The sequence below is a fragment of the Fukomys damarensis genome, unplaced genomic scaffold (genome assembly GCF_012274545.1).
Source record: "Fukomys damarensis isolate Sample0158 unplaced genomic scaffold, DMR_v1.0_HiC HiC_scaffold_11, whole genome shotgun sequence".
In the NCBI taxonomy this organism is placed as follows: domain Eukaryota; kingdom Metazoa; phylum Chordata; class Mammalia; order Rodentia; family Bathyergidae; genus Fukomys; species Fukomys damarensis.
Genome location: NW_022900923.1, coordinates 982386 through 995600, shown reverse-complemented (window position 1 = coordinate 995600; position 13215 = coordinate 982386). Strand labels below are relative to the sequence as shown.

The 13215-nt window shown below is 52.7% G+C and overlaps 1 protein-coding gene across 1 annotated transcript in view; it reads right to left on the bottom strand.

Moving 5' to 3' along the window:
- Tp53bp2 (tumor protein p53 binding protein 2) overlaps positions 1 to 13215 on the bottom strand; it is a 39181-nt gene that overhangs the window by 1807 nt on the left and 24159 nt on the right. Inside the window, exons 10-18 of the mRNA XM_033762262.1 lie at positions 13062 to 13213; positions 11803 to 11895; positions 11379 to 11527; positions 10259 to 10721; positions 8893 to 9662; positions 6381 to 6518; positions 5521 to 5654; positions 3021 to 3187; positions 603 to 802 (exon numbers count right to left, since the gene is read on the bottom strand). Coding sequence (XP_033618153.1) covers positions 603 to 802; positions 3021 to 3187; positions 5521 to 5654; positions 6381 to 6518; positions 8893 to 9662; positions 10259 to 10721; positions 11379 to 11527; positions 11803 to 11895; positions 13062 to 13213 — 2266 coding nt within the window. The remainder of the gene's footprint in view (positions 1 to 602; positions 803 to 3020; positions 3188 to 5520; positions 5655 to 6380; positions 6519 to 8892; positions 9663 to 10258; positions 10722 to 11378; positions 11528 to 11802; positions 11896 to 13061; positions 13214 to 13215) is intronic.

Genomic DNA, 13215 nt, shown 5'->3' with positions numbered 1-13215 from the left:
ACAGTTTCTGCACAAGCTCCTCGCAGCAATGTTTTTAACTTGATCACTCTTTTACTGCACGCTGTGATCCCTCACGTGGACCCTAAGCCCAGAAACACGTGTCATAAACAACGCTGCTCTGGGGGCAGTGACCATCACCATGTGTGACGTCCCTGTGGCCATGGAGAGGAGGTCGGGAGGGGACCCTGGGTGGAGTCCACCAGCCAGGCCCTCACAGGAGTCACCAGGACCCAGCCCATGCTGCAGGGCACCGCAACCTGTCCTCGCCTCCAGCTCAACCTCCTTACCAAGAGCAGGCGGTGCAGTGCTGTCACCCGCAGGCTTCACGGCCATCTCTCACCTACCCGCCTCATTCCGCTCCTTCACACCCACACGCCCTGCGCACACAGAGATACCCGGGCTCTGCCTGCTTAACACAATCCTCAAATGCATTATTCTACTCTGAGCACAAGACCACCGGAAATGTCTACATCTAAGATTCCAAAAGCTTACAACTCCATCCTCGTAAGAGGCAAGGGGCCGCACTGCGTTCACGGTACACGGACCCGGCCAAGCCCCCCGCCCTCTCTCACACGCACACGAGCGCGCGGTGGGTCACTCACGCCTAGCAGGTTGCGTGGGACGTAGCCCTCCTGGTCACTCAGCCGCGCCCACCACCACTCAATCTCGTCGTCGTCCTCGCGGCGGACGATGGTCATGCAGTCCCCTTCCTTCATGGGCAGCTCGTCTGCGTTCTGAGGCTCGTAGTCCCAGAGTGCATAGATGACTCCCTTGTTCATGATGCCCATCTTCTCCTGAACCCCTGGAGACATGACAGAGGGACAGCAGAGGAGATGTCACTGGGGCCCCGGGACTGGGGGACATCGGAACTGCTGCAGTCCCGGTGAGGGAGGGAGGAAGGCAGGGCCACAGAGCCCACGAAAGACGTGGGAAGAGGCTCTGTGGCGTCCTACGCAGCGCTGACACCAGCACCTCACAGAGCTGGTCTCGCTTCGAAAACAAAAACTTTTGCCAGCCCAGGAACCAAAAAGCAGCCCAACTCCAGGATATTACAAGAATAAATGACCCCTTGTCAACTTTCAGCCCTCTTCTAAATGTCATGAGCAAGAGATTCTGAAAATTTCATTCATTCTTTACCCCAAACACACAAAAGACAGAAAAAATCTATTCAAGGGGTCTGACTGAGACCCAAAGGGGCAAAGGAGAGAAAACACACTACACCAAGCATGTTAGAATGTAGAAATTCAGCAGTTTAAACACGATATAAAAGTTCACATACATTCAACTCTAAAATAATGAAAATAAGAATTTAAAAGATGTTAAACTCCCAAACTGAGGAGAAAAAAATCTTCAAAAGCCCCTTTTTCACCATAGTGAGTAATCAATCTATAAATTAGCTTTCAGTGTTACCCCTCTCCATTTATACCTTCCCTTCCTAAAGGACCACACTAGTGAAAGAAAAGAAGTCATCAGCCACGAGGCCACAGGGAAAGGCAGAGGGAAGGAAAGGAATTGGGTAACAAGGCTCTTAGTGACTCAGAGATAATTATTATTATTTTTTTTTATCTTATGTCTTGAAAGCCAGGAAAATACCTGCTTGCTCTTGAATGGATCCTTCAGCTTACATGAGCATCGAAGTATTAATTCTGAACTATTATACGAGGGATGTACCATTCTCAGTCATGGCCCTTCTCTTGCTCCCTGTCTCTCCCCATCTGTTTATCTCTCCGCAAAAATGAAACAAGAAATGAAATTGTTCTTCACCAAAAGAAACCTCTACCAATCTAAAGGGTTGCAAATATTTCCAACTTTCCTGCTCAAATAAGATTGCAAAGCATAACAGAATAATAATCAGGATACTGCTATGATTCCACGAAGTTTTATAACTGACTGAACTCATATCTGTTTACGATGGGAATGTACAAACAGCTAGGGAAGAGATTCTGGACACTTTAATGCGCTAAAGATAACAGCTCAAGTCCCGGTTTCAAAGAAAAAACCACTAAGAATAGAAAAATCTCATTACTTTGCATTTTGCCAGCCAAAGGGCTGCAAATTTGTTTGTTTGGTTTTTTTTACAAAATTTCTGAGGGACCTAAAAACACACGCAGTGTCATTAGTAAGTTCAGAAATGCAAACTGAAGGCAGCGCGGCCCCAGCGCAACTCCACCAAGGCCATGTGTTGGCAGCAAGCAGAAGCAAGTACGGAAACAGAAGGAGGGCAGGTACACACCAAGGCCCTGCACGCAGACCCCAGCCCAAACAACCTGACACAGCCAGCTGAGCGCTGAGGAGAAACTGGTGGACCTCCTGACCCCTCCCTCCACCGAAAGCCTGGACACAGACACAGCCCAGGTGGCGCCGGGCGGGACGGGCTGAGTCCCCTGCCAGCCACACAGGAGCGCTGGAAACTCAGCATGCAGCGTCCTAGGCCTCACCGTGTGAGCCCTACCGCCTCCAAACTCTCAGGACAAACTGAAGAAAACAATTAACTTCAACTTCTAAGCCTTGTAAGTAAAAAAACTGTAGGGCTAGGGATTTAGCTCAGTGGTTCCAGCACCTGCCTTGCAAGCGCAAGGATCCAGTTCAATCCCCGGTAAAAAAAAAAACTGTCTGTGAATAGAAATCCAAATTAGCACGTACCCACCTAAAACTTCAACTCTGTTTTTCTGTAGGGAAAGATCTGAAGTTAGCAATCAGAATCATCAACTGAAATCAAGAGGTGAAAAGAGAAAAGCTCCAAAATATGCGCCAGCTCTGATTTTCATTCTGCAACTGATCTGTGTGGAAGCCTGGCGCCCGGCTTCCTGTATCGATGCCGTTTCCGGTTCCGGGGTGGGGTCCACTTACTCACTGCAAGCGTCCAGCACCATGCAGTCCGGAGCCCACAGGGCCTCCTGGGACTGAGTGGGACGCTGCCCATGGCCAAGGCCAGGTGAGCACCTGTGGCCCGGGTCCTGCGCTCAGTGCCCAGGACGACGCCCAGTGAGACGCCCTGGGCGGAGGCCGGCAGCACGTACCGTAGAGGAACTGGGAGCACTGCGTGTAGCCCTCCTCCATCTCCTCACACTTGTCGGCTGCCGTCTGCATGTCACTGTAGGTCATGGCGAACACGGCCGCGCCGGACTCCACCAGGAACTTGCACACCTGCACGTTGTTGCACGAGGCTGCACAGTGCAGCGGGGTCCTGCAGGCGAGAGGAGAGGATGTTTCCACCGCAGACAGACGGCGCTGCGGCTCTGCCTCGCAATCCAGGAAGGGGAGACGAAGCAAGTTGAGTCCATGTCTGATTCCCCAGCCCAGTCCCCGCGCCAGTGTCAGGGACGTAACAGCCTAATCCAGATGCTGCCCATGAAACACACCCTAAAAACCCTCTCGCCACCCCTCTGCAGGTATCCAGGTCACACTGTACAGCTGTGCCAGATGCCCCCAGCCTCGTGCAGTCATAGGTGGGCTTTTCAGAGGGGCGGATCTGGAGTGTGTGACTGATTCAGGGTGCACTGCTAGGCTCAAGGGCGCCGGGGTTAAGGGTGTGAGTGCTGCCGCCCTAAGTAGTCTGGGTAAGAACAAAGGGCCAGGGAGATGCTGTTAAGGTCCCTTGCTTGCTTTTGCCATCTTCTGTCTGCAGTGAACTGATTCTCCTCTGCAACGCCCCTCTGCAGTGTGCCGCCCTGCTCAACACCAGCCAACTGTGAGCTGAAACTTCTACAAACTGTGAGCCAACTAAACTTTTCCTCTAAAATTTAGGTATCGGATATTTGTCTCAGCAATGACAGAAAAGCAACTAAGACACACATGTAAGCTGTCTTCACAGTATTTTGAGAATACAAAGTAAATTTTAATTGAAATTATTTGTCAATTCAATTCAGACCAGAAAGGTAACTGTAAAACACACACTTCCTCCTGTTTCAGGTAATTGATTAGCAGGAACTTATCAATGCCATGAAGGAGAATTCCCAGCATTGCAAACATTCAGATCGCAAGTGACCCTGAATTAATAGCAAAGGTGGAAGGGGAGTTTTCGCCCCTCCTGCCCCAGCAAGCAGACAGCTCCAGAACGGGTCAGCAGCAGTGTTCTCAGCTCACTGCCCGCCCCTCTCCCTTCACTGGGCACATGGTCTTTGAAAGAAAAAAGAGCTCCCACCCCATTCCAGGGAATGCCTGAAGGTCCAGTGAGTACTACCACAGAGTTCCCACACAACCAAACTCCCCACGTTAGGGAAGCAAGGCCATGACACAGCAGGGATTTGTTTTGGCTGAAGAGTCTCACACACACACACACACACACACACACAAGAAATGATCTTAGCTACCTTTTTAAAGCACACAAAAAACAGCTGAGGGGTGAAGGGTGGCTGAACGGCAGAGGCTGTGATAAGGCCCTGGGTTCAATCCCAGACACACGAGAGAAGATGGGCGTGAAGTACTAAGAGAGTTTACTTATCAGCTGTGCAGATGCAGTGATTCCTTTCCCCATTTCTCTATCGTGTACATTTCCACTGTGGGCACACATTACTATTAAATGTGATCTTTTAAAAAGTATAATCACAAAAGCTTCTCCAAGAATTATTTATAATAAAACAACATCAAAAGAGAAAACCAATCTAAATGACTACTGGGGAAACAGCCGCGATGAATGCACACTGCCCCTCAGTGGAAGAACATGAGGCCATTTCACAGCTATGTGCAAGCCATGTGTGCAGTTTACACGTGTGTGCATGAGAATCTGATACTGTAGTGCTACTTCTGACACCTGTTAAGTTTGCACCTGAAATGTCCCCACCTGGCGGTGTGACTGGGAGGGGTACAAACACTAGGAGTTGAAGCTTAGCAGGAGGGAAGGGTCATGGGCTGCCTCGCAGTGAGTGTTCTGCCCCTAGCCCCAGGGCTCCTGCTCTCTGCTTCCCCGTCCATGTTCTCTCTTGCCTCGGGCCTAAGGCAACGAGGCCACTGGCAGGGACAGAAGCCTCTGAAACCATAAGCCAAGCAAACCCCTCCTCCTTCAAGTCACTGCTCTCAGCTATTCTGCCACAGCTACAAAAAGCTAACATAATACTAAAAGGAAAGACGCATTAAAAAATAAAAATACTATAGCATGGGATTACAACTTTTTAAACAGTTGCCCGAGCCCAAAAGTAACCTGAAAATTCTAACTAGAGAATCCCAGAAGTAAACGCTCCATGAGGTCTGAACTGCACCTGTTCTGATGCTGTGATCGAGTCACGCCTGGTGCACTCTGTCCCACCAGGACGCAGACCCTCCCACCCAGTGTATCCATGTTGTATATGCTGCCTGCCTGTTAGTCACTCTGTCACTGACCCACTAGTCACTCGTAGTCGCTGACCAATGGTCACTGTATCACTTGTGTCCAAGCAGATGACTGCTTCATGTGGACACACTAATTCCACAGAGCCTAAGGCCACATCTCTCCAGCTGGGCACAGAGGCTGGAGGACCGGCAGGGACACTGCTCACCTCCAACAGCACAACCACCCACCCACAGGCTGAGCAGGACCCATACCACCCATCGCTGTCGGCAGCGTTCACGTTGACCCCGAACTGCACCAGGAACTTCACAATCTCTGTATGGCCTGCACACACGGCGTTGTGCAGCGCGGTGATGCCCTCATCGTTTGGCAGGCTGGGGTCCTCCACCTGGAATAGGAGAGAGGAGCACAGCTGACTTCCTGACACCCTGACGTTACCACCGGTGGACTCCTCGGAGAAGAGAGCAGAGAAATAGACTTTGGTGACATCTTTCACAGTGAAAACCTACAGGAGCAAGAAAACTACACCAAGAACAATCTTAGAAATAAGGCAGACAGAACAGCTACTTTAAGTAGGTACTCACAGAGAGGACTTTTTAAAAAAATGGATGTCATGGGCCGGGGATTTAGCTCAGTGGTTCCACCGCCTGCCTTGCAAGCGCAAGGACCCGAGTTCGATCCCCAATACCAAAAAAAAAATGGATGTCATTTTTGTTTATCCTCCCAACTTCCTACCATCCACTAATTTCTAAGTAAAAGTTACACCTGCTATGGAAAAGAAAAAAGGCAACTAAAAATATTTTCAATAGTAGCCTTCTGAAAAGTAGGGACCACATCTGTGATCCAGAGCTGTACAAGTGTACACGTAAGAGATTTTTAAAGGGTCAAATCTCCCCAGGCATGAGGAGTCCTCTAAACACCACGTGAGGGTGAACGCCTATATCATCAAAGTTTTATTCACACTTTTAAAACAGCAGAGCTCCAACGCTCCTCCACCCAACAACCCTAAAAAAGAAATTTAAAAATACAACTTCTCTAGAGTAACTTTCTAATTTGAGCTCTAAAGCAAAATCCACAAGGTTACATTTCAGAAATGAACCGGTGATGGTCATACCTCATAAATAATTCTCTGCACAAGGTCGAATTCTCCCTCCAAGGAGGAATCCAGGAGCAAGGCCAGAGGGTTGAACTTGACCCTCATTCCATGTGCAATCCGCTCGGAGCCTGTCTTTCGCAAGTTTGTCCTTTTGCCCTGAAGCAGAAAGGCATGGAAAATGAAGCAAAAGAAACAAAAGGGGAGGAAGAGCTCAGCTACAGCAGCGAAAGGAACTTTAAAAATATGTGATGTAGCACACTGTATCGCAGATAGCACCATTCAGAAAAGCACACAAATCACACCACCACCCCGGGGGCCTGAGGGAGGAGCTGGGCCTTGAAGCTCCTGGTGACATCGAAGGTGGGAGCATGGTGGCCTGGGCAGTGGGGCTGATTTGGCCACGGACCCCACCAGCCAGGCCTGGTCTCTGTGCAGCTCAATTACGGAGGCTCATGGGACAAACGACCATTCATCTCGCCTCACAAAAGCCCCACTGTTCCCAACTCACACAAAAGAGAACTAAGGCACACGGCCAGTGAGTGGCAGAGCTGGGACTCAAACCCAGGCGACTGGCTTCTCTGACGCCCCTCGGGCCAAGCACACAGGGAGGCCAAATGACATGGATAAGTACTATCAACAGTCTACCCAGGAGGGTCCCACTAGGCTTACAGTGTTTTAATAAGTCAGGCTCTGTGAAAGGCACCAGGACATGAGGCACGTGCCTGTAATCCTAGCTTCGCAGGAGACCGAGGCAGGAGCATTGTGTGGTGGTGGCCAGCCTGGGCGACTTGGCGAGGCCGTCTTAAAAACTAAATTAAAGAGGGCTGGAGTGCAGCTCAGCAGCTGCCTGACACATGTGAGATCCTGGGTTCAATCCCCAGTTAACATGCACTCCGCCGCAAGAATCTGAAAGACTAGATATAAATCCGATAAAAGACTTCTGAAACACATCCAAAGAAGTGGAAAAGTTCCTCAAATGTACAATACACGCTTCTCTCTCATTTTACAGCAGATATAGAAAACCACTGAGTTCTGAAAACATGAAGTGTCAAATGGTATAGCTCACAAGCATACCAGGGCCCGTGGCGTCCTCTGTGAAGGGCTGCACACCATCCCCTAGAGGGCCGCGCTGTGCCCACCCCAAGGAGCAACGCAAGCCAACCTCCAACACCCGGCACAGGAGGAAGGGGGGCCTTGCTTTCCCAGGAAAAGCACAGCAGAATCTTCAAAAGAAAGCACAATCCTTTCGCAAACCCAAGCTCCTTTCTCCTCAAAAGTGTGAATTCTCTTGACACACTCACCGGCTGCAGCGTGGGCTGGTTTTGCCAGTGAGGCTTGAACTCCTTCCTTCTCTTTCACATTTAAAACTCAAATCACAGAATTGTGCCTCATCCCTGTGGTGCAGTACAGTTGTTTAAACAGTGTCAGCGTCACTTTAAAACATTTTTCTTTAGGCTGAAATGTTTACTACCGAGCAGTTGTAGGCAGATTTTTGCTGAAACCAGTAAGTTAACTACAGATAACCATCAACTTTGAACACTGTCACAGCTAAAATTTGGTCTCAGGGCCCAAACAGCAATTTGCTACCTTGCTTTTAACCGTGTCTTAAGCTCCTGGCTCTGCACGCTTGTGCTTATGGAAACAAAGCAACTTCCAGACAAAACAGATGATCTGCGGACATACTGGAGCTCCCGTTCTCATCTATTTCAGCGGCAGGATGCACTTCTGAGCAAGCACTTGCTCCCTGGAAGACCTCAGAGGTGGACAGAGCCCACGCAGCAGCTCCCAGAGCCCCTTCCGGTTAGGGGCCAGAGCTTGGCATTGGCAGGCGCCTCAGACCCTGCTGCAAGGGGCACAATCAGCGATGCCCCCACCAGCGGCCCCACTTCATCCACCCTGCCGACTGCACACGCTGCCATCCTGACAATCACCTGCATTTCACTAAAATAAATGTCCTGGCGGGAGTGTGGCTCAGTGCTAGCGCTTGCTGGCTTGTGCAATGCCCTGGGTTCCATTTCCAGCGCTGAACAAAAATTTAAAATTTAAAAATTCATCGCTAGGAGAAAAAGTTTGAAAAAGAGTGACAGTGCCACCCAGAGAAGTCTCACCACCGGGCAAGTTCACAGAGCCAGCCCAGTGCTGTTCAAGCTCCGATCCACTCAGATGCCCCAGAGTGTGACATGAGCTAGAGAGAAACGGCAAGCACCATGATGACCGCAGGGGTGAGAACGGACACAGTCCTCTACACAGATTCGAGGTCTTCCTTAAAAGGCAGAAATGTTCCTTATGCTAAATGTGCTGTGTCTGGTTTGATTTTAGCCATGTTTTCTGAAACAGGGTCTTGCTCTGTAACCTAGGCTGGCCTTGAACTCCTGACTCTCCTGTCTCGGCCTCCTGGGTGCTACAATTACAGGTGTGCGGCACCGCACCATGCTTCTGCACATACTGCATTTTTGTACTAAGATCACCGTGTGCCAAGGGGAAAGACAGAGGCAAACCGCAGAAGCCTGGGGCACCACGCAGTACTCACGGGGGGCAGGGCACCCTGTCCGGTGACCTCAGGGGGGCGCATGCTGGCGAGGTCCTCTCCGGGCACGTCGGGCTCCCCGGACGGGTAGGGCGGCGGGGGGTACGGGGGGTACTCCTCCAGGTACACCTCCAGCGGGCGGGGCGGCTCTGCACGGGGCTCCTCCTCGGCACCCTGGGCGCCCGGGCTGCTGTCCGCTGCCCCTTCAGGCACACAGTCGAGGCCTGCGGGAGCAGTAGGCCTGTTGCTGTCCTCAGCCCCGGGGGGCCCCACGTCCTCTGGGGACGGCGGCACGGGGGTGGGGGCGGCCTCCTCCTCGGGCTCCACGGGTAGGTAGGGGTTGGGGATCTCCCCGGTGCCCTCCGAGCCTGCGGGCGCGGGCACTTGGCAGGGGTGCGAGGGCACCGAGAGGGTCTCCATGGCGGCGAGCGTGGTCCTCTGGTACAGCAGCTTCTGGATGTTGGGCCCGCCGGGGCCCTCGGGCTCCGTGATGGAGCTGCGCTTCTTCAGCGGCCGGGGGGCGTTGGCCAGCTTCCTGCGCAGGGCCTCCCGGTCGGCGTCGTTCTGGTTCCGGTAGGGGTTGGACAGGAAGGGCAGCAGCTTGGTGGGGCTGAGCGGGCGCGGGATGCGCTCATTCTCCTGGCTCTCGGGGGCCGAGCACGCGGGCTCCGTGTCAGGCTCTGCGCTGCCCGCTGGGCCCTGGCCGCCGCAGTACGCGTTGTCCGGTGGCTGCGGCGGGGTCTGGGCTGCCGCAAGCACAGGCTTGCCATACACTAATCAGAAGAGGGAAACAACAACAAAATCCGGGTTAGGGTTGCGTAAGCAAAAGAGGCCAGGAACAAAAAGGGCCAAGAGTAGCTACGCCTCTTTCAACTTCCAGGTTACTTCACAATGTCCCTGAAGCACAACCGATTTCTTAAATCCCATCCTCCCATAACAAAACCACAAAACTGAAGTCAATATGTGCATCAGTATTTTACGAACTAGTAAGAAAGAAAATGTTGTTTTAATAAGAAATCTGACTGGCATCCAAATTAAAAATATCAAACTGTGAAAAAACAGAGCCCATGAAAACTGGAAACCCTCTCAGGCGTCTAGACTGAACCTCAACATGGCCACGCCTCCCTCAGACAGCTCAAGGCGAGGCAGTGGGAGAAAGCAGGCGCCCTGCACACAGCCTCTCCGGACCAAGGCCACCACCCTCATCCTGGCCGCAGTGTCGCATGAGGCAGGGCTCCTGAAGGCCCCTTGAACAAGAGGGGCCACCACTGCAGCCTGGGGACCACGGCATCGGTCCCAGAGGGCCCAGGGCCTCTGCTGTGTCCCCACCAGCGGGTGGCTCAGCCACGGCCTCCGCCCGAGGCCTTACCACTCGCGAAGTGTGGGCCACGCGGCTGTGTCCTGGTCAGCACACTCTGCACCGCCTGCTGGAAGTTCTTGCCGGGCGCCTGGTGCCGCGTGTACATGGAGTAGATGGAGCTGGCCGCCAGCGTCTGGGGCTTCCTGAAGGCCGGTGGGACGGCATCTTTGGGAGGCTGGGGCGTAAAGGGCCGGACTGCAGCGGCGGGGGGGCTTTCCTGCTTAGGCCCTGTGGGCAGGCCATGGTCGCGGCCACCCGAAGGCACACTGGGGGACAGCACCACCCTGGGCTGCGACCCTGCTGGCTTGGGCTTATGGCCCACAGCTGTTGAGGCAGCTGGCAACTGCTGCGGGCTTCCCTCCAGCTTGGTATCAGAAGGGGACGTGCTGGCTTGTCCAAAATAAGGCAAGTTAATCTGTTTTGGTTTTGTAGGAACAGGAGGTGGCACTTTAGCCACATTCTTGTTTGCAGCCTGTAAAACACACATACAGAGCCAGTTAGAAAACTGTACTCCAGGTAGCCAGGCTGCTGCAGGTAACCCGATTTCACAAACATTATATACACTGTAAAACATTAGCTCGACATCTCTCCATCCCTTACTGAATCACCGTGACAGGGCCTTCAGAGGTATGACAGACTCCCGTGACTTTCTCCTCTGCTCCTCCTCCTGTTTGGACCAGTAAGTGACACTTGGACACTGTCACTGGCTGACTTTGGTGTTCACAGTCGGCCCCTCTGCATGACCCTATTTAACAGAACCCACGCACCTGGGCTCCCCACTGAGCTCCCCCAACCGGAGCTGTTGCCACACACTGTGGCCTGCTTATCCAAGGTCAGCGTCCCGGTCCATGTGTCATACGCCTAGCCCCAGACCTCAAAGAAATAAGAGCCTTGGAAAGCACAGATCCTTCTTCCGTGCAGATACTCTTGAAGAGAAGCACACAAGTACAGCCCGGGCACAAGCGCACAGTCATTTCCAACGTGGTAAGAGCTGGCTCTGTTCGTGCAGGAGGGGCACAGCTCGAGTGCTGTAGCTTTCCTTGACCCCCAGTCCGCTGTGCTGCTCTCCCACATAACTCCGCCCCGCACCACAGAATCACCCGTACAGTGGAGGCCCTGATGCCCCTACCTGAGCGTCACGCAGGATGTCCTCGCTGCTCTGGTTTTTCCGCAGCGTGCCAAAGCCGGGCGGGACGGCGCTCTGGTCCACTGTGTCAAACATGGAGAAGGGTCGCACTTTCTTCTCCTTCTCCCTCAGCGGAACCTCCCCATCATCAACTGGGGATGGAAAACCACAGCCGTTCACACTGTCTGGAATGAAGCTGCTTCTCCCGTAGGCCACCTTCTCCTTCCTCTCGCTAAGCTCCACCCCCACCAAAGGCTTCCGGCTCGAAAGCTGAGCTGGAAACACTGCCGTGAGGGGACCTCAGCCTCGGCTAAGTGATGGCGTCTGGAAGTCAACTAAATGCCCTTCAAAAATCTTCCCAGGTGTCACTCCCTCGGAAAGAATCACCTAGGGGAGAAGACGGTGCCCTTCTGAGGGACAGCCTCACCTTGGTCTGGGGCAGGCCTAGCACTCTGGGGCATGGAGAAAAGGTCCGCACTCGGAGGAGTCCAGTCAGGGCCAGCGGGAGGGACTCTAGGGCCTGGGGTACAGGGAGAAGGTGGCTGCACCCTACACGCAGCACCGAGGCCCTTCCAGTGCCCTGCGCACTGCCAATACCAAGCCCTCTAACGACAGCTCTACACACTCAGACTCCCAGCACCACGCAGCAGACCTTGCATTTCTCATTCAGGATTCTCCCACCGTACTCAGTTTCATCAGCCCCAGCAAATGAAACGTCAGCTCGAGCCAGCAAGGACCGGCTCCTCCTCGCGGTAAGAAAACCTCACCAGCGACCAGGGCCACGTGGGGGATGGAGCCTCTGAGATGCCCAGAGCACAATGCTATGGGTGCTCTCTGCCTGACAAAAGGGCCTCTGTGCACTCGAAGCCGGTCTGGACCTTCACCCCCGACGGCAACCTCCAACTTTCACACATCAGTGTTTTCAGGCTTTTACTACACTGATATTTGAATTTCAAATGCCATGGCTTTTATTTTTCCTTTCTAGAATAAACAGAGCCAGATGACTCAGCTCTCTCTCCTCACGGCACAGTGAGCTTCGTCATGCCCTGCAGAACAGCGCTCAGAGCAAAGTGACAAAGCTGGCGATTCCGTCTTCCTTCCAGGGGTCCGAAGGGCGATGCTGTGAGGAAGCTTGGCCCCACTCTCCCTGCGACTGCCCTCCAATCTCTCCTTCCAGACAACAGCCTGGCCGCCCCTCCCATGTGCCTGGACTACACACGACGCAAATATTACACGTGCAGGCAGCCCTGCTACTCTCACCTGACTCTCCCAGGATGTTTATCTTCATTCTAAAAACTATCAGCATAAAGTTATCGTGGATAAGCACATAGGCGCCCCTGTGCCACTTGGCCACAGAATGGAGTCCCCTCCCCCTCTGTGCAGACAACACCGACATTTACAGGTGTGAAACACAGCGGTTCTCAGGCCACTGACATCAGCCCAAATTTTCCTACCGACCTAACAAGATGGAATGTCCTAAAGCAATTTTTAGATTTGCAAAATATTACATTTCATTTTCTGAACAGAATTCATATTATTCAGGGTTTTTTAAAAAACTTATCAGACAATACGAAGGGAATTTCAGATTTTAAACATGAATAAGAACATGCAAATAAGTTTTTTTGCTTTTAACTCTGAAAAGCACAGTGGGACAGAGAGCCACACTGGGGAGGATGGCACTGTCACCTTTGGCTTGCAGAGCGGCCGCGGTCCTCATGTTGGGCAGCGTCTGCACCTTCGCCTCAGAGGCCTGCGGGGCCATGGGACCCTCAGGCTGCGCCGGCTTCACCAGCAGCTCCGGCCTCGGGGGCAGCCGCGGCATGGTGGACGACTGGATGTA